The sequence below is a fragment of the Oryzias melastigma genome, linkage group LG1, assembly GCF_002922805.2.
Source record: "Oryzias melastigma strain HK-1 linkage group LG1, ASM292280v2, whole genome shotgun sequence".
Lineage (NCBI taxonomy): Eukaryota > Metazoa > Chordata > Actinopteri > Beloniformes > Adrianichthyidae > Oryzias > Oryzias melastigma.
The window spans coordinates 8,600,947-8,624,316 of NC_050512.1; the positions used below are offsets into that span (position 1 = coordinate 8,600,947).

The 23,370-nt window shown below is 41.8% G+C and overlaps 2 protein-coding genes across 3 annotated transcripts; one reads left to right on the forward strand and one right to left on the reverse strand.

Annotated features, from left to right (window-relative positions):
• The first annotated feature begins 75 nt into the window (after positions 1-75).
• On the forward strand, positions 76-17,072 carry kdm2aa (lysine (K)-specific demethylase 2Aa). Of its 2 annotated transcripts, none has more exons than XM_024259757.2 (25): positions 76-225; positions 3,160-3,298; positions 3,433-3,511; positions 3,642-3,688; positions 4,744-4,922; positions 5,021-5,127; positions 5,271-5,364; positions 5,437-5,590; positions 5,914-6,029; positions 6,297-6,423; positions 8,135-8,343; positions 8,422-8,499; positions 9,764-9,891; positions 9,969-10,092; positions 10,269-10,397; positions 11,505-11,588; positions 12,954-12,986; positions 13,080-13,185; positions 13,253-13,876; positions 14,423-14,564; positions 14,723-14,965; positions 15,047-15,210; positions 15,282-15,428; positions 16,342-16,560; positions 16,706-17,072. In XM_024259757.2, exons 1-25 carry the CDS (start codon positions 220-222, stop codon positions 16,885-16,887), a joined length of 3,660 nt encoding a protein of 1,219 aa, XP_024115525.1. In that variant the 5' UTR covers positions 76-219; the 3' UTR covers positions 16,888-17,072. The 2 variants fall into 2 exon arrangements, with proteins under 2 accessions (XP_024115525.1, XP_024115524.1); XM_024259756.2 differs by lacking the exon at positions 76-225 and adding an exon at positions 521-1,043.
• Positions 17,073-18,253: 1,181 nt separating this feature from the next.
• Positions 18,254-23,161, reverse strand: spcs3 (signal peptidase complex subunit 3). Its single transcript, XM_024259638.2, has 5 exons — positions 22,904-23,161; positions 21,296-21,369; positions 21,011-21,087; positions 20,569-20,684; positions 18,254-18,917 (listed from the first exon to the last, which is right to left on the reverse strand). The coding sequence occupies exons 1-5, from the start codon at positions 23,044-23,046 to the stop codon at positions 18,785-18,787; spliced, it is 543 nt and encodes a 180-aa protein (XP_024115406.1). The 5' UTR covers positions 23,047-23,161; the 3' UTR covers positions 18,254-18,784.
• Between the last annotated feature and the right edge of the window lie 209 nt (positions 23,162-23,370).

The following is a 23,370-nucleotide window of genomic DNA, read 5'->3' on the forward strand; positions in this document are numbered from 1 at the left end:
TCCACCAATCACAGGAGCCAGTCGACGTTTATTAGCCAATCGGAGCCGCGAACACCTTTCACATTGACTTCCATATATGGGCCAGCCCTCCTCTCTTGTTGAGGTGAAGTGAGAGCGTGTGGCCGTGGCGTGTGTTCTCACAGAGGCGCCGATTCCAATGGGAGGTTTTCAGTGATTTGAGCACTGCCGCTAAGTCAAAGTGGACCTATATCACTCATTATGGGGGTAAGCGCTGTAATACTTAAACCGTAAGAAAGATTTGGTTCATTTATGAGCCGTCTCTTCCTCATTTTCATTAGCGTAACACAAGCCCGTGCTGCGTTTTGTTCTGTGACTGGCTACTTGTTATGATTGACATTGTGTTCACCGAATAGGAGAGAGCCTCGAGGTAAGTCAACCAATGAGATTTGCGGTTGTTTTGTCAAGGTGCTGCGTATTGGTTTATCGTTCAATCATTTCCGCCTACACAGAGCTTCTCGTCCAATCACGTTTCGCGCGTGCGGTTTTTTTCTTATTGATGGAACAGTAGCCCAGTGAGCGACGCGCGGCTCTCATTGTGATTGGTTCGAGGGACATTTTTGGGCAAGTCTCTGCATTGTTTTGTAAAGAACTGAAAATGGCGGCTTTCTTCGGATGTTAAACCTGCTTCATTACAAGAACTGGATTGTATACTCTCGGAATATAAATTGTTAGGCGTTTTAAACAACAAAATAGAATTTAATCTTTTAAAAAACGGGGGCACGGAATTAAGTTTAGTGCTTATTACGCGATGTAGTTACTAGTTTTTTTTCTTTTTGAGGCTCGGAAGACTCACTTTAACCGTGAGCTGTTTATTTTTACTTGTATATTGTTGTCACTAATGTAGATTTTAAATGAACTGAGCAGCTTTTAAGAAGGTTCGGTGGAGCTCCATTATGTGTGACAACTATCGAATATATTCCATTAAACTATGTGGTTAGCGCGGATTTAACCAGTGAGTTTATGTTTGCATTCCGTTACCTCTGAGAATGGATGAATTCCAGCCCCGGTATAGCACCAGATTGGTAAGTAATATCTCAAAGGGGTAAGGATGGTATGGGGTTAATTTAGGACCAGTTTACAGTGGAGGAGAGAAAAAAAAATGACAGCAAATTAAAAAAAAAATGTAAACATAGACATTAAAAGTTAAAATAATGACATTTTGAAAAAAGGTTTAAGCTCCAAAATACTAATTCTAATCTAGACAATTGAATTACAAAATTTGAAGAAGTGAAAAATAGGTAAAGAAATACTATAAACCAAAAACTGTAAACAACTGGGATTTTTTTTCTTAAATTAGCTGTTGTTTTGTATTTTTAGCTTTTGTTTTTCGTTGCTCCCTCTGTTTTCATCATCAATTTACGCTTTCAATTAGGATTTTTTTTTTTTTTTTTTTGAGTTGACCCCATTGACTATATGTGCGAACTTGAGTGTGTCCAAGTGTGGATCTGCCTGCGCAGGTCCCAAGCCCGGGTAAAATACAGCGTTGTCTGGAAATTCATCTGGTGGAAAAAATCTCTGCCAAAACTAAATGTGCAAATCAGTGAAAGCAGATTGGCAGTGGTGACCCCATGAGGGATAGGCTGAAAGGTGAACAATCACTCATAGAAAATGGCTTACTTCCAGTTTCAGCGAAATGAAGTAAATTAAGGCGCCATTTCTTCCCAATGTGGATGTCGCCATGTTGGAACCAGACAATGGCTATGTGTGAATTCACATTCTAATGCTTAACTACAAAAAAAAAAGGATGTAGTGTAGGACTATCTTGTTAGTGCCCTGGATTTTAAAAGCAATTCGGATACCGTGTTCACTACTTTTTTTTTTTTTTTTAAATGGCAAGTATGTCGTCACCAATTTCATGAACTGAAAATCAAATAAAAACGAACATTTTACATTTATTTATGAATCCACTGTGTTCTGATGATGAAAATATTGATGTTTATTACAAAATTACATTTAAACACATTTCTTTGTTGTTCAATTGCTTTGCATTCTGGTCTATATTCACCAATGTGGTGAGCATTAATGCAGCTACTTTTTCGCAAAGACTTCTGGGAAAGTTCTAGGGAACTTGATTTTGGAATTTTGGATGGGACTGCACTATAAAATGGGGAATGGACTATGTAGTAAGTTGTGAAGGAATTCAAACATAGTCTTTGTCAGTAAGCGGTAATTGGTCTGAGTCAAAGTACTATGGCAACCATTCTCACCAATCAGGAGTGAGCTTGTTGAAACTCCACATCCCTACCACTTAATGGCACGCTACACAAAATCTGTAAAACATTTTGAATGTTTGTCGTGAGACCCCAAACCTTTGCTGTGCCATCGGATTGGCCAGTTAATAACTTGAATCATTTGCACTACAGGGAAGATGTCATGAAAAAATTGGATTAGCAAAAACATGTCGAAGTAGTGGAGTGAGAGTGGTTCTTCTAATGAATAGAATGAGTAATAGCTGTTCATTTCCCTATAGAAGTCTATGGAATTTTGGCTTCTCTGATCCAGCGGGTACTTCCTGTTTGGAATATGAGGGGGTCACTTAGTCCCGTTCTCATATACAGTCAACGGTTGACCCTAATTTTACATGCCCTGATAGCCAATGGGCTTTGAACCTTTGAGCAATAAAGACTTTTTCAGAGTTGACCCCATTGACTGTATGTGAGAAATGTCCTTAGTGAGGGTTCCTAAGTCTGGGTCTCCCTGTGGCGGTTCCCAGCCCGGATAAGATACAAGGTTGTTGTTCATGTAGGTTCATATAGCCTACTTCCAGCTGAAAGGGTGTAGACTTCTAACAAGCTCACTCCTAAATGGCAAAAATGGTTGCCATAAAAACATTGGCTCAGGCCAATTTGGGTAATCACTGCTTACGACTTTGTCTGGTTACAACACGGCAGCAACCGCTATCTCAAATAAATGGTGACTGTATTTACTTAATTTTTTGGAACCAGAAACAAGGCATTTTCTATGGGTGACGTCACATTCACTCAGTCCAGTTCTCATATACAATCAATGATTTGAATTGCCGATTTCTAAAGAACTGAAATAACATTTGAGGACATGGCTTTTAAGCAGCAAGTATAAGCTTAATTTCTACTCATTCTGACCTGTTTGATGAATTTCTCCACCACTTCCTCCTCACAGCGAGCGGGAACCCGACGTCGTTACCACGATGATGGCATTTCAGACGAGGAGATCGATGGAAGGAGAATGTTTGACTTGGAAGAAAAGGTCACCAGTCAGAGGTTTGGTTCGGAGAAAATTCAGCGCATGGAGGGTAAAGGTAGGTCTACCAAGAATAAAAAGGAATTCACTGTATAAATTAGGCTTTTTTGTACTGTGGGTATATAAACACTTGTGTAATTTGAGTTCTTGCATGCAAAGTAAGAAGTTGTTGTATTATTGTGTATCTTTCAGACTTTTCTTATGAGTATGTTCAGAGGGGAGGCCTGAGGGAACCCATTGTTTTTGAGAAGCCTGCAGGTCTGGGACTCAGGTATGCTCGTTGTCTTAGTCCACAGTGAAGCTGCTGCTTGCTTTCATCAACCTTAAGCTTGAGTATTTTGTCTTGTATTTGGTCTAAAGAGCATACAGTTAATACATGTTCACTTCTTGCGGCTCTTCAGGATGCCCGACTTGGACTTCAGTGTCAACGATGTAAAGCTGTTTGTAGGTACGGTAACTGCATGGCTGTGTTTGTAGATATTTAATTATCAGTGTGCAACTATGTAGATTAGTCTCTCAGCTTATACTGGAGCTCAGAGCATGATTACGTGAAACTTCATAGACTTACACCAGTTGACCAATCACAAAGTTCAACGGTAATACCTTGTTTCAACCTTTTTGACTCTAATTCCACAAATTAAACGACAACAACCCCCATTTATAGAGGTCAACAGCCAAAAAAAAGTGGATTTAGGGTTTGGTTACCCCTTAAAGACCCACTCCAATCATCTTCTGATCTATTGTAAAAGTGTTCCCAGAGGTCTTTTATTCATAATTATGCAATTTTTTAGGCAAAGTAAAAAAACCTTGTGTCGTTTTCGAGGACATAGTTTTGGCAGAGCGGCAGGAGTTTGTTAGAAATTCACCTCTAAGTTGTGGGTGTGATTGTTGGCGTGAAGCGAGCCCACACCCGCTTCCCCTCACTGTTGCTGAAAGCTCTTTGTTTACACACTCTCCCGCTAGCTCACAGGAAACCAAACACTACCGGTGCAACAAAAACGGCGAGCAATATTGGAGCTATCTAACTGTACACATTTTGAGACAGATGCCAACTTGGATGAGGAAAATGAGGACATTAATGGATTCAGCAGGGAGCTTGTGCCCTCCCCCCCAGCATATTTTCTATGTAACGAATACAATTTGAGCTGAATTTTTTCATTTATGTCACAAGTAGAACATGTTAAAACTCCAAAAACATCTTCTTCATTGCAGGGTCTTTAAGCAGTGGTATTTTGTGCGACAATTGCTTGGAGATTTGGATTTTTAGGGGCAAATATTTCACATGAACAACAGCAAATGGGCTACATACCCCACTGGTTCATGGCCTAAAGGTTGGGGACTTCTGGCTTAGCTATAGTAGACAATAGGTAATTCACCCTGAAGCCTTGTGAAATAAAATACATTTGGTAGAGCATGAGGTAAATTGACCTTTAGAAGATTTCTGCCCATGTTTAGTCACTTTGATAAGCTCCACACTTCAAAACTCCCATCTAAACTATCCAGGTAGCAGACGTATGATTGACGTGATGGATGTGAGCACCCAAAAGGGCACCGAGATGTCCATGGCCCAGTGGACGCGGTACTATGAGACCCCTCCATCCCAGAGAGATAAACTGTATAATGTCATCAGTCTGGAGTTCAGCCACACCAAGCTGGACAGCCTCGTCCAGAGACCTAACACTGTAGGTACCTCAGTTACTTTTCATTCACAACCAAACCTCTATTCTGGCCCGCTGTTGACAATTTTCCGTCCTTCCATTTTTGTGTGTTTGCGTTCTAGGTGGATCTTATTGACTGGGTGGACAATATGTGGCCTCGTCATCTAAAAGAGAGGCAGAGAGACTCTACAAACTCCATCAACGATATGCAGTATCCCAAAGTTCAAAAGTAAGGTTCAGACGGGCTGCATTATCTGTTTTAAGGATTTAAACTTTAATACAAAGCATCTTGTTTGACTGCAGTTATGTTAAATAAAGTAAGGAGTGTAAACCAGAGGTGTCTGAACTAAAGTTTCTCATTTTTGTGCCCAGGTACTGTCTGATGAGCGTCCAGGGCTGCTACACTGACTTCCACATTGATTTTGGGGGCACCTCAGTCTGGTACCACATATTAAGGGGGAGCAAGGTATGCAGGCTTTCCTCTGAAGGGCTCCAACAGTCACTCTGCTAGAGCCTGAACCATAACTGTGTGCTTCAGGTGTTTTGGCTGATCCCGCCCACCCATCCCAACTTGGAGCTGTATGAGAACTGGGTCTTGTCCGGGAAGCAGGGAGACATCTTTTTGGGGGACCGGGCATCAGATTGTCAGAGGATCGAGCTGAAACAGGGCTGGACCTTCATCATTCCGTCAGGTATTGGGAAGCATGAGTCTCTGAACACACGAAACACTAATGTATGGGGTGTGTATGGCAAGAGTTTGCCGATGCGATACTATATATATCACAATACATATTCTGATATATTCCAAGACAGTACCTGACGAGCACATTCATAGTGCTTTTTTATTTTGGTAATTTAGGAAATATTTAAGTGGAAAACAAAAGTAAGACTGAATTATGTTTTCTTTTAAATATTGCCTTTGGAGTATTTTAAATTGAAACAAGTATTGCTAAATAAAGTATCGCGATATTTCACTGAATCGATATTTTCTTACATCCCACTGCTGCATTCGTAGGTTGGATTCATGCCGTCTATACTCCAGTGGATTCCATGGTGTTTGGAGGAAACTTTTTGCACAGCTTTAACATTCCCATGCAGCTGAACATTTGCAGCATCGAGGACAGAACACGGGTAACTCTACACGCTTCATCTGGTTCTATGATGATGATAATATTTTATTTCTGACTTGTACCTCTTGGGACAAAAAAGTAGGATAAAGAATACAACAAATATCTGAAAGAGAGTGAGAAGTAATTTGTTATCAATGATAACTCCAAGAAGTGTATTTTTGTGAACTATTTGAGTTTTCACTCTGTTTTTACATGCACGTCAACATTTAAATTTTTTTTTTCTCATAACCGTGTGTTTTTACTTGGTGTGTTTTTCTGTTCACCACAGGTTCCAGTCAAGTTCCGCTATCCCTTCTTTTATGAAATGTGCTGGTACGTGTTGGAACGTTACGTCTACAGCCTGACTCGGACTTCCTACCTCACACCCGAGTTTCAGAAACACTCCCTGAGCATTGGTACGTATAGGGGTGTGTATCGCCCAGAGTCTGGTGATATGATGCGTATCGCGATACAAAAGATACATATGATATATCTCATGCCTGTACTAGAAACAATATTTTACTTTTTTTTAATCACTTAGCAAACACTATCAGAATATGAATACACCTTTCACATAATTAAAACTGTAAAATAAATTCGTTTTAATGAAAGGAACACTAAGCACTGCAACTGTATCCCATATACAAGTTACTTTTAACCAAGCAAATTCATGCTGCTTTTCTTTCAATAATTTAAGAAAGACTTTTTCAATATTCAACGTTGTCTGATTCTTACTCAGCATAGGAAAAAAAAAACACAGAGAATGTATGGGCCTTAACGCATAGTGTTCAATATGTATAGTTAAAAAAAAAAAAGTGCTGCTTATTTCCAACACTGCTAAATGTAGCCGAACTGGTAGTTGTTAAACCGTTAAACTGCCTGAACAGCGCTTTCTTAAAACATTTCAGCGTGAAGCAGTGAGACAGGAGGATGGACATCGCCTGAATGCGGCTAAGATGCTTTATTTAATTCTTCCTTACAGCCCGAACTGCAGGACTGATTTTCTGTTTTCTCACATGTTGAAGTAAACACGGGTTTCACCTCTCATCGTCCCGATGTCGGCCTTCATTCAGAGCATTTTGCACATAACTCTATCGGGTCGCTGAATTAGAATGTTTTGCTGTGAAATTCAGCAGATCTTTCACTCGCTTCTTCTTCAGCATTTTGACTAAAGCTCTGCGGGGTGCACACTGATACTCGTTTTTCCATGACGCACCAAAATCTGTGTTCTTAGAAGGTGCCGGTAAAACTTGGCACAGCTTTTTGCTTCAGTAGTCATCCTTAGTTAAAACAGAGTTGTATGTGTCTCACTCCACTATGTAGTACCAACAACTGCAAGACTCGGAGTTCACGTTGGGTTCACATCTATCACAAGCTGGTTCTCCTGAGATCTTGTTGTTGTTTTGGTGCGGTGTAGAGCTGTTCGAAGAGGCTTGGTGTGTTGTGCTGTCGACTACTGGTCGGGGGTTTTAGTGGAAAAGTAAGATGCTGAACTGCACATTTGCTTCGAAATAAATATTGTCTTGGCCGCATTTTAAATAAATACAGATGAAGTATCACGATATTTCACAGAACCGATATTTTCTTACACCCCTAGTATGTATACAGTCAATCTCAGCACCTCTTTATTTAAAGTTTTTTTTTGTTTTCTGTGTTTATGAATTATCCCTGCTTTCAATAAAACAGAGAGACATCTACTATAAATGGTCAAACCATTATCTGATCCTTTTGTTGTATGTAGTATGAGTCAAATGAATTAGGACAGTAATTTTTTTTCACAACTTTTTTTTTTCTGTGATTCAATAAAAAATCTACTGATACATTAACTTATTTTTTAGTATAATAAATTAGTATGAAATTAACTTTTGGTTAATTTTAAATTGGTTTGCTTCTTCAGTGCCTTCTTGGTCTTCACTTTTACACCTGTCACATTTTATTACTTTATTCTGCAAACCGTTGTCAGTTTACTGGGAGCAACAAATGCCTCTGAGTTCACTGAGTTAACTTCACTCCTGAACTAAAGAAGGAATCAGTAGCAATGCTGTTGTCTATAAGTGTTTGAGTTTATTGATGATAAATCAATCAGTCTGGAAGATTATAATAATGAGTTGCCCTGCGTTTTGTTAGGTCTCAAGAAGAGCCCATCTGGATCAAGTGAACAGGAGCCGAGTGGCAGCAAGGACCAGGAATCGTTGGGAAACAGCAAATTTCTCTTGACTCCTTTGGAGTTGGAGGGATTGTGGAACCTCCTGGGTAAACTAGAGACACTCCCCTCCAACAAGAAGTGCATTCCAGCTGGGATTCAGAATGCGTCTGCGCTCGTTACTCACATCAAGGTGCCCACCTATTCTGAGGATGGACTGACTAACCGGCATCCCATCCTGCATTTTACTGTTGTTGCTGCTTTTCTGCAGATGCTGCTAAACGAACATGCCAGTGATGACCCTAATTTGTCCTACACGGGAAAGCCAATCATCACCTGGCCAAAGAGGGTAAGTTACCCTCTCTGTGCACTGTCAGACGGGTATGTGTAGGGTATTCATGGTGTTCACACTAGGCAGTCGCCGCCTGATACTAGCGCACGTCCGCCACCTACAACTGGAAGAGGCTTGATGTGAATTGTCAAAGCTGTTGTATGAAAAACTGGGTGTCATATAATTCCAGCCAAGCACAAATCACAATTACTAATTTCTCCTCCATGATCAATTGTCAAACAGTTTGCACTGCCAACGTCGCAATCAAAATCCGAGTCCCTGATTGGCCAAAATTCAGCTTGATCTAACTGGCAGCACGCGTTAATGTGGAGCCCAAAAAACTGTTGTAGAAACTTGCGTAGGGATGCGTGAACATGAGCGTTTTGAATGCCGAAGCCCAAAACACACATTTATGTAGACTTTTTATTGGAAGTGGTCTCGTGATTGTTGAAGGCGGTTGGAACGTCACTTCACGAACACCAAACAGGAATTTAGAATATAACTATTTTATCTTCACATTAGGGTTAGAACTAACCATTATTTTGGTGTTAAACTTGTTCTATTAATTTTTTGATTACCCACAATTATTAGCAGTCTGTTTTCATTTAACCACCTCATCTTCTATGATGTTAAAGAAAAAATCTTTGCTCAGATCTTGAGTTGAGGTTTTGCAAATGAACTCCTATTCCTAAATTTAATCTAAAACTATTTCACACACTACAGATGAGTGTCTAGATTTTCAGGTTGGTATTTAGTGGGAAAGACTGAAGTTTTAATGTTCCTTCTGATGAAAAAGATGTTTGTGGTGTTTTTGAACATGTCCTTGTGGCATTTTTCTCATGCAGGCGGATATATATAAAAAAATGTTTGATAAAGTTCGTATTTGTGTTGTAGAAAATACATTCCCTCTGAGTTGTCAGCAAGAGGGAGGGGAAGTGGGGCGGGGTTGCTTTGTGCCAGTAGTCCCGCCCACAACTCAGAAGTCAATTTCTACAGAAACAATGCTAAGAAAATGACTTTTTAAAAAAAAATAAAAGACCACTGGGGACGTTTTGAAAATAGATTGAAAGATGATTGGAGTCAAATGTTGACTAGTAGAAATGTAAATATTAAAACTTATAAATATAAGTTTCCAAAAACAATTTAAAAAGCAGTTCTGGTCCAAACTGTGTTTAATGATTCTATTTTTTCAATTCTATATCTCATGTTGTTCTTGCCTTTGACATTGAAATGTGTTGATTTGAATTTCTTGACACCTGATTGGCCGGCTCCTTTCCACCAGCCCTCGTGGTATCAGCCCCCACCTGCTCCATCTCCGCCCATTCGGCCCAAACTGGCCTCTACCCCCATCATCCAGAGACCACAGAAGCCGGCGTCCTCCATGTCTGTGCTGAGGCGACGCAGAGTCAGGTAATGTACTGGAACATCTGTGTATGTGTTACGGTGCGTATCTCATGGTTGTTTGTTGTGACGTGGGCGGGCTGCAGGTGTAAGCGCTGTGAGGCCTGCATGAGGACCGAATGTGGAGACTGCAACTTCTGCAGAGACATGAAGAAGTTTGGAGGTCCGGGGAAGCTGAAGCAGACCTGTGTGCTGCGACAGTGTCTGTCTGTAAGTTCACTCTACAAACCACTACTGTAGTTGTCGCTTTATCTGTTAATTTTGTTCCCCTTACTTCTGACTTTTTACTATGGGCTGTTCCTATGCTTATTGATGTAGTTATAATAGGGGGGGTGTGTGCATAAATATCGTGCATTGCTGGCTTTTAATGGCTCCACCTGGTCCAGCCGGGCCTGCCTTTGTCTGCAGTTTGTGAGATCTGCAAGGAGCCCAACCAGGAGGAGGCTGGAGACCCGGCCCTCACCCTGATGGAATGCTCCAACTGTGCACAGATCGTCCATCCTGCCTGCCTCACGGTACAGAAACCCAACCATGATCAGTGGAGGAGCACCCTGGATTCAGTTTTACTGATGCTCAGCAGGAGATTCCATCTCTTTAAATTGAATCAACTTGGAAGACAGAACGCATGGAATACTTTTTGACATTTAACTAATTGGAATGGGTCTACTAATGACTTCCTGCTATTGGAAAGGCACAAAATGCAATGTGGAAAAACACAGAACAATAAAGGTAGCTACTACAGAAATGGATGATGAATACAGTGTGTTCACAAGAACTCAATCATAATACTATTTAGAGGTTAGTGGCTGATTAGGACTCACGGGTTTGTCCAGATAAAGGCAGAATGAGGAAAGTTTCTGTCAGATTAAGAGAGCAGATGCTAAAATACCTTTACAAAGGAGCAGCACATGTTTGAAGCTGCTGGTGCCCCACGAACGTCAAAGTTAGGATTCTCTGGAGGCTATAGTTCTATGTAAACCTACATAAACGAGCAGAAACGGCTGCAGTGGTCCAGACAGACATGAAGACTCATTTTGAAACAGTATTGTGCAACCTAAATGGTCCAGATAGATGGAGTAGCGGATGGCTACCATGTCCCAACAAGGCTGTGGCGTCAGCAAGGAGGTGGTGGAGTCATGGTTTGGGCTGGAGTCATGGGGAGAGAGCTGGTTTTGTCCCTGTAGAGTTCCTGATGGTTTGAAAAGAATGTGGAGTTTCTGATGGAACATTTTCATCCTCAAGCCAAACATCTCTGAGGGTGCAGGCAGTTCACATTCAAACAGCAGCTCTGGGAAGATACTCTGATATCCTGCAAAAAAATCAAGCAGAAACTCCCCCAAAATTTGATGAATGCAAGAATTTTGAAGCTGCTACAAAATAACGGTCCTATGTTCAAATGTAACTTGACCTATGAGGATGTTTTTGATTGGAATAGCTTTAGATTTCAGTAAATATGATCTCCTAACGCAGCAAATTCGTCAGTTCTTTAAAATCTTTAAATGTTGTGGAACTCTGATGTGCTTAATGTGGAACAGTGACTTTGAAAGTTTTTACATACGTTCTGTTTATTTTTTGTTGGTTCTTGTTCAGTTGTCTAACACTCTTCTGTCTTTTTGTGTCAGATCCAGGGTGAAGGAGTGGTAAACAGAGACCTGCCCAGTTGCTGGGAATGTCCAAAGTGTGTCCAGGGGATCACTGAGCAGGAGGTACAGAAACAAACCTAACACTTGGGGTGTTAAATCAATGTATTTGTGTTTTCATCAGTGAATTGAAGAGTTTACTATAATCATCAATTCATTTTCTGAATCCATTTCGGAGTTGGGGTGTTGCTGGAGCCTATCCCAACTTCTATTGGGCGTGGTGGGGGTACACCCTGCATGGATCGCAGCCCAACATTTGCCACTATTCACCACTATTTTCAAACGGAGGACTACAAAACAAAGATCGTAGGAATATAATTGATTCATTGATTAAGTCGATTAGCTGTCACACCCCTAGTTACTATTTAAACCATTCTCGCCAAACAGGAGTGAGTTTATTGTAAAGCCACACTCCTATTTTCGAATTCTCACCCCAATCCCTAACTAACTATATAGTGCAGGACTATCTTGTGCCCTGGATTTTAAAAAGAAATTCGGACAGCATGTTCACTGCTCTACTTTTTAAATGGCAAGTATGACTATCAAATACACAAAGTGAAAATCTAATCAATACGAGGATTTTACGATGTCTGTTGATGACTCCACTGTGTTTTGGTGTTAAAAATGTTGATGATGATGAAATTACATACACTTTTTTTTTTTTATTTATTTTTTTTTTTTTTTGCAAAAATGGTTCAAACACTGCATTGTGGTCCACTGTTGTTTCGCAAAGACTTCCAGTCTTTGTCCAGTCCAGTTTTCTTACAGTCGACAGTGCAGACATTAGTGTTTAGGTTTGGGGTGGGCAAACGTGGGCCACAAGGGGTTCTAAAATTTGACAGAAGGGCCAGATCAGGAGCAGATATGTGGAGTGTTTTAGTAATCCACCTCAAGAAAAATGTGTTTTAATATTGGTTGAAAACTAAAATATATATGTATTTTAAAGCAACAATTTATAGTTTTTATTCTAAAACTATGTCTATTTTAGAGCTAATTGCATCTATTGGTTTATTTCCTTCTGGAAAAAAGTAGATTTGTGGTGTTAGAATGATTGGAAAAATTACTGACTTAAAAAACCCACACAAATGTCAGAAAAACAACAAATTTTCCAACAGCACAAAATAACTTTCCGCACCTAAACAAAGGAAAAATGTATTTATAGTGCATCATCTATGTGGAGATGTCAAAATAACAGGGAAAACAAGACATTATTAAGGATTATCAATATAATTTATTCCAGATTAAACTGTATATCGGGCGGCATATGGCCCCCAGACCCCTGGTTTAGGTGGAGCAGATTTGCAGTAGAGGACGATGATGCTTAGCTGAATGTGATGACAGATCCAAGAAACTCTCCAAAGCACCGTGTGCGTGTCTTTGGTTTTTGAATCGTGTGGTCATCTGAACCTTGATTTCTTTATTCTTTTGAAGTGTAAGGAAGAGAGGAGCGATGGTATTTTAGGGGTGAGTGTTTCTTTCTGTTCTCCAACACGTCTTCATTATATCCCTTTAAATATGCAATGTTTACACATTTGTTTTCTTTTACTATTACTCCAGAAGAGAAAAGCTTCCTCCCTGCTGGACGCTCGTATGGCCAAGATTTACAGACAGCAACTGCACAGCCGTGACGGCGAAGACTCGGCCAGCGACGACGACGATGACCGTCAGTACTGACAAACATTTTCAGGCTGAGGAGTGTTGTGTTCTCATGTTTGTTGTGTTCTCTGCAGCATCTCAAAGGAGGAGGATGATGCTGTCTACTCACGGTGGAAGCCAGTCCTCCAGAAGGGCCTTCGGAGGCTACAAGAGAGGCCTGCTGAGAGGAGGCTCCTCCCACAGAGGCGGCAGAGGATTGGCCGGCTCCAGCAACCTCCTCAAACTCAGGAGAGGAGCAGGCGGGAGGGAGATGGGGCGCAGGGGGAGAGGGGTGAGGCTACGAGGAGGTTCTAGGATGCAGCGCAGAGGGGATGATTCCGACGAATCCGAAGAAGATGATGAAGACGACGAGGATGATGACGATGAAGAGGAGGAAGAAGAAGAAGAGGAGGAGGAAGAGGAAGATGTTGACAGTGAAGAAAACAAAGAACGAGTTCACCGTCATCACAGGAGGCGACGAAGGACGGACTATGAGGACGACGAAGACGATGACAGTGAAGGACAGGACTTTGATCCGGAGGACGACGAGATGGACACCGTGGAAGATGAAGACAGGGACGAGGAGGGAGATGAAGACCGCTGGGATTCAGACCCAGAGCCGCCTGTCCTCCTCGTGTCTGACCTGAACGATGAGCTGCTCAATGGCTCCTACCTGACCGTCACCCTGCAGCAGCCGCACAAGACCAAGAAGCATTCTGGTAAGACCAGACCGACATCCTAACCACTACAACTCAAGAGTTTCCTTTCAGAACAAGTCACACTAGATTTACAAACCTTACTACTCAAATTTTAGGTGAGAGACACTATTTTATAGGTTTATACCAGGGTTGTCAAATTGGCAGCCCCCAAGTTAATATTTTGGAGCCCACGCCTTAATATGAAAGTTCAATGTCTGCTAAGCAATAGCTTCTGCATGTCCATCCTTCTTTAAAGTCCTTAGCAACAGTTGCTAGCGTTGTTAGCTTCTGTCGTTTCACAGGACATGCAAAAGGTATTGCTTAGGGCGGGACGGCAGGAAACCACCTGCTCTTTGATTGGTCGGTTTGATTTGTGGCCATCCAATCAGAAAGACATGTAAAGACAGGGATAGATTTTTTTGCAACAGCAACTTTAGGAACTCGCATGCAGTTTTTTGCTTTGCATCTGCGGTTGTGAATCTTTATGTCCTTATTTTGAGCCCATACTATCTAATATACCTTTATTACAACTTTCCAAACAGGGCTTAAAATAACTCTTCTGTTCAGGTTCCATTGTTCCAAAGCTGGAAGCAGCTCTGGGTCTGCGAACGTCGGCTGGATCGCAGCAGAGCTTCATACAGAGGAAAGCTGCTCTGTCGAAACCGCTGCGGCTCAGAGCGGATAGCCCCGCCCCGAGAGGACCCGGCAGGTACATCCCCCATCAAAAACAAATTAGATAGAGCTTGAAAAACCCGTCCCAAAATATGAATTTGATGCAACAAAAAGTATGATAAAAGTAAAATAGTGACGGACTACTAAATCAAAAAGTTGATTAGGCTTGAGTGTCTCCCCTGTGTTGCCTTGCAGGCCCCGTCTACGTGGTCTCCAAAGAGACAAAGCCGTTTGCTCTCAGTGGGCCTCCTCTTCAGAGGAGGAGGACGCCCCGGCTCAGTCCACCCTGTCCTCCTCCTCTCTGCTATCTCTGCCATCATTCAAAGACGTCGGCAGTGAGAAAGGAGGCGAGAAGGAGGTCTGGCTGTCTGTGTTCATGTACCTGAGCAGAGCTGAGCTGCTGGCCTGCATGACCGTCTGCAAGGCCTGGTACAAATGGTACGTACTCTACTCTCATACTCGCATAGATTCTAAGAACTCAACCTCCTCTAACATGTCTTTCTTTGCCGTCTTCTGCAGGACTTGTGACAAACGCCTGTGGAACCACATCGACGTGAGTCGCTGTAGCCCACTCAGTAACCAGGCCTTGGCCGGCATAGTCAAACGCCAGCCGACTTCTTTGGATCTCTCTTGGACGCCTATGGCCAGGAGGCAGCTGAATTGCTTGCTCACCCGGTTACCAGGTATGACAATAGCCGGGTGTACGTGCTCTCTCCTTCCATGCACCTCCTCACGGGGCTCTTGTGTTCACCAGGTCTGCGAGAGCTGAGGCTGGCGGGTCTGCCGTGGTCCTGTCTTTCAGCTCTGGTATCACCCACTCTTCCCCAGCTGAGACTGCTGGACCTTCGCTGGTGTGACGGGATCAAAGATTCTCAAATGAAAGAAATCATCACGCCTCCCGGTTAGTAGAGACGCTACTATCTTATTGGTAAAAGGGGATTAAAAGTTTCTAGACTGTACAAACTTTTAGAAGTTCAAGTGGTTTGTTGAAAATTGACTGAAGCAACGTACACACAGATTGTTGAGGTACTTGAACACACATTTAGACCATGGTGTTCACACTGGACAGGCAGGGAGGGGCTTCTTCTTTTTTTTCTGCTGTGCACATGTCCACCACCTACAATTAGAAGATATTTGGTGCAAATCTTTTTTTCTTTCAAAGCTCTATTCCAATACACGAAAGACTTGGTGTCATAGAATTCCAACCAGGCACAACCACAACAACTGATTTCTCCTCAATTTTCAAACAGCTGGCAACATCCAGATGTCATTACTGAATTCGAGTCCCTGATTGGTCAAAGTTCGATCAGATTTAACTGGAAATGTGTGTTCACTGGCAGTGTTTTAAACATAGGACCTGAAAACTCTCATAGAAACTTAGCTACACAAAATGCACTTTTACATGGAATTTTCATGACAGTGGCCATTTAAACATGTGATACTGAGGGTGGTGTGAAGTTAAAAGTTAAAGTCCTATTAGTTGTCACGCACCGCAGTTTGTGAAATTTGTTCTCCGCATTTGACCCATGCCCTGGGGGAGCGGTGACCTGCAGACACAGCTGCACTCGAGAACTATATGGTGGTTTAACCCTCTAATCCAACCCCTTACTGCTGAGTGTCACCAGGGAAGCACTGGGCCCCATCTTTAGAATCTTTGGTATGACTCAGCCTGGATTTGAACTCCCGACCTTCCAGTTTCAGGGCAGACACTCTACCACAGGGCCACTGATCTGGTCAAACGTAGCTCAGTTGCATGTTTCGGACCTTTGAGTGTCTGCAGAAAGCTCGACTGAGCGTCGTGCATGTATCCACAGGTCTGGAGTCGTCCCGGAGCAGGCTGAGGAACATTGAGACGCTGCGACTCTCTGGCCTGGATGTCAGCGAGTCCACACTCAGGCTGCTGCAGCGCCACACGCCCCAGCTCCAAAGGCTGGACCTGGCCCACTGCAGGGACATAACGGACTCCTGCATCACCATGCTGGCAGCTGCTGGCAGCCATAGCCGCCATAATCTCACCGAACTCACACTGGCAGGTGATCATGGTTGCTTGCTGTTTCTAAGAGAACATTAAGTGTTAATCAAACAAGAGTGCTTGTTCCACTGGAACACACGAGGAAGATGACTCCACGTTATCAGGAGACTAAAGATGTTACCACGCCCTTTTGTTTTTGTGTGCAGGTTGTAACCAGCTGACTGATGGCTGTCTGTCTTCTCTGAAGCGACTCTCCTCTCTCGTGCTGCTAGACCTCCGGGGCTGTCAGGGCGTCAGCAGGCGTGCCTGTGACGTCTTCATCTCTGACCTGTCTCATATTGCCCTTTACTGCATGATGGAAGAGAAGCTCATTCAGCGCCTGGACTGACGACAGCGCCAGAAAAGCATCAAATGCAGAGAATGCTTCCTTTGTGGGAAGTTAACAAAGCTCATCATTACAGGGAAAGTAGATGGGACTTGATTCTGCCGCACCTGAACAGAAGTTACTTTGTCATTGTTGTGTGTTTTTGCATTGTGGATCCATGGTGGAGAAATAAAAATATTTGTACGATATCTGGCTCCTGTTTGTGTTGCTCTGCTCAAGAGTTTTGGTCCGTCCATGATTACCAAACGCATACTTGTTCTTTCTGCACTACGATCCTTTTTAGACAAGACTGGTGGTGAGCAAGCATATTAACTGTAGTCATTTCATGAGGACATGGGTCAGGTTTTGCACATCATCTCCATTGACTATACAAGAACTGGACTGACAAGGTTATGCCCCACAGAAAAAATGATTTACTTTCAACGCCAACAAAATTAAGTCAATTCAGTCACAATTTTTGTGTGACACAGATGCCGCCATGTTTCAGTCGGACACCGACAGTAAGCAGCGATTGGTCCAAAATCTCTTGTATGTTTCAAACATCAGACATGGGGGGCCAGCAGGCATCACATACTTTCTGTGAGGCATCTGATTGGTCAATTTGTTAATAAAAAAGTATCAAGAACATGTTAAAAAAGAAAATGTTAGAGCAACAATGGTTATTGTGATAAATACAATGACTAAGTATTTGCTGTATAGCAGTTTTGGGGATTTTGGCTTATTGGAGCCAGCAGGTACTTCCTGTTTGAAACACAAGGGGGAGTCCAGTTCTCATATACGGTAAAATGATCAACACTCAGATTGGCAAATATAGACCACAGTGCATTGAGTTTGAATGATTTATTTAAAAAAATAATGTATTCATTATAAATCATCTAAGCTTTCCTCATCAGAAAACAATAGATTCAAAACCAGTACTTGTAAAATGTTCATATTTTGGGGTTTTAAAATCAAATATTGGTGATGTCATATTTGGCGTCTGTGAACTTTTTTATTTTGTTAAAATTCAAAACAGGATAATCCTAGCACTATGTGGTCTTTAATGGGTTTGTACCGCTTGTACATAAATCCCTCGACGCAAAAACAATTTAAAAATCATAACCACAAAATATTTTTGTATCAAGTGAAGATTAGGGAGTACTGAGGGTATTTGGACTTAGCAAGTCGAGTCTAAGGGACATTTTCTTCTGAATGTGTTAAAGGTTACGTTACATAGAGGGTACAATACAAACTTTGGAACTAAGCTTGTTATGGATAGATTTCACTAGCACAAGTCTTGTGTCTGGCTGTCACTGCCAACAGCTGTGACTGCTCTTCAGTTTTCCCATAGAATGGCTCAAATGCAGAAAAATACTGTCACACATCCAAATGTAACCACCAATATATTTAATTTTTAAACTTTATAAATACCAATTAGTTGAGCAGAAACAAGAATGCATCACTTTTTGACATAACTTCAATCATGAATGTGCCCTGTGGAGGCCACAGAGTTTACCAGTACATGTTGCAGTCCTACAGTTTGAGAAGCCAGTACTGTCAACACATAAGCCTCGTTTTCACTGAGTCCGTTTTAGAATAGTCCAAGAAATTCAGGAATTTGACTGCACCTCTGACTTGTGTTGCATGACAAACGGGTGAACCACATGGCTTCAGTTGATGGAACCTTTACTCTCACGGTAGAAAATAACTGAGATAATTGAGCTGAAACATATTGAGAGGAAAGCTGCCAGTGGAGACTCTGTGAGCACATCTCATAGATAAAACATGAAAAGCTCCAAGGATTTACAGACTCAGAGGGGAATTATGAACTCACAGCCAACAAAATTAGAAAATACAGTTTTTATTGTTTCGAGTTCTGGATCGACTCAAAGGGAGTCTGGATGGTGGCTCAGTTTTCAGTTTAGTAGCTCCTGGTGTTCTCGTACGATTCGGGGAAAGGCAAACTGACATGTCCACTTCCGACCACTAGGGGCAGGATGCCGGCGTTGGGAACAACATTCCACGACAGCGTCAGGGTTATGTTTTTGTTGGATCTGATGGCGAAACAGGTGACAGTCAACAGGTAAGAACCACCACAGGGCATCATTTACAATAACTATATCTAGAAACTGGAGAATCTGAGTAATATCTACAGAAGAACCAGAAAATTGCATGTACTTGGTTCCTTATGTTATGCAGAAAATTAAGAGACTGTAACTTGAACCACATAAGTCTTTGAAGACAGGGTCTTAAAACTAAATTTGAACAATGTGTATTTCCTTGTCTAAGCTCTTTTTCAAACAGCATTTTGACATCTCCTCTTGATTCACAATGATTTGAATAAAGAAATACTCCAAACTTTAACTTTAATTTTCTTAAACACTCAACTGCCACTTCATTAGGTACACCTGTCCAACTGCTTGTTAACACAATCAACCAATCACATGAAAGCAACTCTATGCATTTAGGCATGTAGACATTGTTAAGACGATCTACTGCAGTTCAAACTGAGCATTAGAATGGGGAAGAAAGATTACTTAAAATTACTTTTAACGTTGCATGGTTGTTGATGCCAGACAAGCTGGTCTGAGTATTTTCTACTGAGATTTTCACCCACAACCATCTCTAGGGTTTACAGAGAATGGTCTGAAAAAGAGAGAATATCCAGTGAGCGGCAGTTCCGTTGATGTCAGAGGAGAATGACCAGATAGAAAGACGACAGTGACTCAAATAACCACAGGTTACAACCGAGGTCCAACCTTAAGGGAGATGGACTACAGCAGCAGAAGATCAGACTGGGTGTCACTCCTGTCAGCTAAGAACAACAAAACTGAGGATACAATTCACACAGAATCACCAAATTGGACAATAGACGATTGAAAAAACATTGATCTCCATTTCAGCTGCAACATTCAGATGGTAGGGTCAGAATTTGGCATCAACATCATGAAAGCATGGATCTATCCTGTTTTGTATCAATGATTCAGGCTGTTTGAGTCATGATATGGTAACATTGATCATGGTTACAATGACACAGCCTACTTGAGTATTGCTGCTGACCATGTCCATCCCTTTATGACCACAGTGTACCATCTTCCGATACTACTTCCAGAAGGAAAAAGCTCCATGTCAAAAATCTGGAATTATCTCAGACTGGTTTCTTGAACATGACAATGAGTTCACTGGAGCCTAATGACCTTCACAGATCTCAACAGATCACCTTTAGGATGTGGTGGAACGGGAGATTGGCATCATGGATGTGCAGCAGACAAATCTGCAGCGACTGTGTGATGCTATCATAATAATAATAATTAGATTTATCTGCGCTTTTCCAGACGCTCAAAGCGCTTACATTGTGTATCCATTATTCATTCACACCTCATTCATACTTGGTGATGCTAAGCTACTACTGTAGAAACAGCTGCCCTGGGGCAGGCTGACAGAGGCGTGGCTGCCAGTACGCGCCTTCGGCCCCTCTGACCATCACCGGAACATTCATGTCAATATGGACCAAACTCTCTGAGGAATGTTTCCAGTACCTTGTTGAATCTATGCCACCAAGGATAAAGGCAGTTCTAAAGACAAAAGGGGTCCAACCTGGTACTAGCAAGGTGTACCTAATAAAGTGGCCGGTGACTGTATAAATAATCAGAATTAACCATGCTAGTTTTTCTGTCAGTCAGAACACACAGATGAGCGACTAACCTGAGTCCGTTTCCATCATCAAAGAAGAAATATTTGGACTTCATGTCTCTGAGGTTCAGCTTGGCATTTTCTCCCCGGAGAAGGATCTTGTCCCACAGGACCACCTGATTTAGAGACTAAAAGACACGCAAACATAGAACAGTCGTAAGTCATGCAAAACAGGCATAACGTCAAAGGCAGCATTGAGGTTATCAGTATCTTTCGTGGACTACAATGTCACAAAAACTGTGAGGCCTTTTCAAGGACATATGCTGTCCCTTGACAATATTTACCCAAAGTCTTCTTCATTCTTTGGATCGCAACATGTAACTACAAAACAATCGTTTACCATAATCTTTTTCAAGATGTTCTACAATATCACATACAATGTTCCTTGTTACTGCGAAGCAGCGATATTCAATGTTCACTCTGCATTGTGAGTGTTTGCATATGTACAACTTACGTTGGCTTTGGTAGCATATTCAGCTGACAGATAAATGAACAGCTGCTTCACGTTCCAGTCAAAAATGGGTTGCAGATGTGGCTGCAGTTAAAGAAAACTCCTCGAGATCAGTTACCCTGAATTCATTCTAACATGCTGACAACAGCTCTCCAAAGAAAATCAATGAGATGCTTTCAAATTGTTGTTCAACCTAATTATTTGAACAAAAATACACCCAACACAACTAGCTGATTTTTATTCTACATTATATGTGGACAGTGGTGCATTTTTTTTAAAAAAGGATATCAGCTGTGAGGTCAAAGGTCACAAAGCCAAGGTCGCTGCGTTCTCTTGGTCCAGTAAAATCATCGACATTCTTCCTGTTGAAGTACAAAGAGACATGACAAATGCATGAATACTGAGCTCCACAAACTAAACTTTAAAGATAAGCTGGGATATCAGGAATGATTTTCTGTGGATTTAGTTCTTGTCCTCTTGTCCATACAACCAACAGGTTAGCACCCATGCTAAGTAACTCAACCACAAATTCTGTCTGTCTTGTACTGGGTTGTACTGGAAAACAACAATGAATTTCCAAGGATTAATAAAGTATGGTTACTGATTGATTGACTGATTGATTGATTGATTAAGAGTTGAGTCATCGCATCGATGAATCAGAGACTCAGATTGGCACAGGACTTGTCCATGTCAGTGGGTGGAGTCTAAAACCAAAATGGAGGAGAATCTGCTCGTACTAGTCCTACACTTTGTAACATTTTTCCTTTTGCCATCAAGACAACAATACAAAGATTGCCTAATTGTATTCTTACTTTTATTTTTCCTTTCTCTGACTAATGTGTGACAACAACTGGTCACAGAGACAGAAGTACGGCTAAAAGTGGGCGGTGATTCAGAAGCATCTAGTAGATGATGAACCTCACCGTACTGATAGAGTCTCTGAATGATCTCATGAATCCAGCCAGACATGGAGATGTTATTACTGATGCTTTTGTAGAGCTCTTCAAAGTGAATAAACCTGATCTCTCAACATCCACCGTGTCTTCCATGTACTGTCAGTGAGACAGTCAATGCTTCCCTGTAGTGATGATGATAAAAGCTTTAGGCTCCTCCCACATGCATCTGGAGCATCAAGTTTATTGGACAAGCATCAAGCAGCTAATTTGATGCCACTTGTGTGCCCCACGCAGATTTGCCCATCTTTCGCCCACAGACACACTATATATATCCATCCGTAAGGGAAGTAGTGACTAAGGTTCAAGGCACCAGCACCAGCATATGGAATCTAAATGGTGTTGAACCATCCAACTTATATTAAAGAATCTCTTAGGCAAACTAACACTATTCATCTTTAAAATGTTGCCATTTAGATCACTTTAAACTGGTTTTGGGCAATAAACGACTTCCAAAATTGTGCAACCTTGCAGCTGTTAAACGTGCATATGTCCACACATTTCTTCTTCGTTTTTAAACCAAACATGGCTGTATCTTGAGTTTTAATAGAGGATCATTGAAGATGATCTGTGGCACTTCTTTCTCTGACAGCTCAGCGGAAGCAGAAAAGGTTGTAGTTGGTAGCACAAAGGGGGGTGCAGTTCAGCCCCCCCTCCAACACGTGAGGGTGTTTGAGTCCAATTGTTCCCTCCAAACAGAACCACAGACCAGTCTAAAGGTACCAGAATTCTGCCAGTATTAGGTTACTCGAGAATTTCTTACAGTCAGCACACAACCCCGCGTGCACGACACCCCACATGAAAGAGGAAGCAGAAGATGCTCTCAGCTCTTCACTTCCGGCAGGTGAAGCGTTCTACATTAGTTGTCCATAGCTTTAGCCCGCGTTCCTGAAATGTGGCATCCGCGTTTAAGTGAGTGTTTTTTGTATTTGGGTGCGCTCACAGCAGGACTCTGGACACACGGATGTCCACCGGGACCCTCCGATCCTTGAAGGCGGTGGTGATGAAGCAGCCGAAGGTGAGCACCGCCATGACGCTCAGGGAGAAGGCGAACAGCGAGTTGGCTCTGGACAAAACCGTATTCATCTTTGTAGCTTCCTAAAACCGACCAGAACCGAACATAAACACTCGGCTAGCAGCAACAGCTCGCAAATGAATCGAAAACTCAAGCTGATGCAATCACTTGGTGCTTCCGGTCGGGCTTTTCGAAGTAAAAGCCTACTAGAAATACGTTTTCTGACAGAGAATAGATGCGACGCATAATAAAACATTTGTTTACCGTTAAAAATATTATATAATGATAAAATCTTTTGAAATCTGTTGGTAATTTTCAATTTTGTAAACAAACTTTTTTTCATTATGTAGCAAATAAACTACTGGATTTGTGGACTTTAGTTTAATAACTGAATC

What these genes read in the sequence shown, in the direction of transcription:
- spcs3 (XM_024259638.2), bottom strand. Translation starts at nt 23,046, where the DNA reads ATGAATACGGTTTTGTCCAGAGCCAACTCGCTGTTCGCCTTCTCCCTG. An exon ending in GACCTTTGACCTCACAGCTG is followed by an intron (nt 21,088 to 21,295) that starts ATATCCTTTTTT and finishes AACTGCAGCCAC; the next exon opens with ATCTGCAACCCATTTTTGAC. An exon ending in GATGATGGAAACGGACTCAG is followed by an intron (nt 18,918 to 20,568) that starts GTTAGTCGCTCA and finishes TTTCGCCATCAG; the next exon opens with ATCCAACAAAAACATAACCC.
- kdm2aa (XM_024259756.2), top strand. Translation starts at nt 1,008, where the DNA reads ATGGATGAATTCCAGCCCCGGTATAGCACCAGATTG. An exon ending in ACATATTAAGGGGGAGCAAG is followed by an intron (nt 5,365 to 5,436) that starts GTATGCAGGCTT and finishes TGTGTGCTTCAG; the next exon opens with GTGTTTTGGCTGATCCCGCC. An exon ending in CTGAGGCGACGCAGAGTCAG is followed by an intron (nt 9,892 to 9,968) that starts GTAATGTACTGG and finishes GGCGGGCTGCAG; the next exon opens with GTGTAAGCGCTGTGAGGCCT.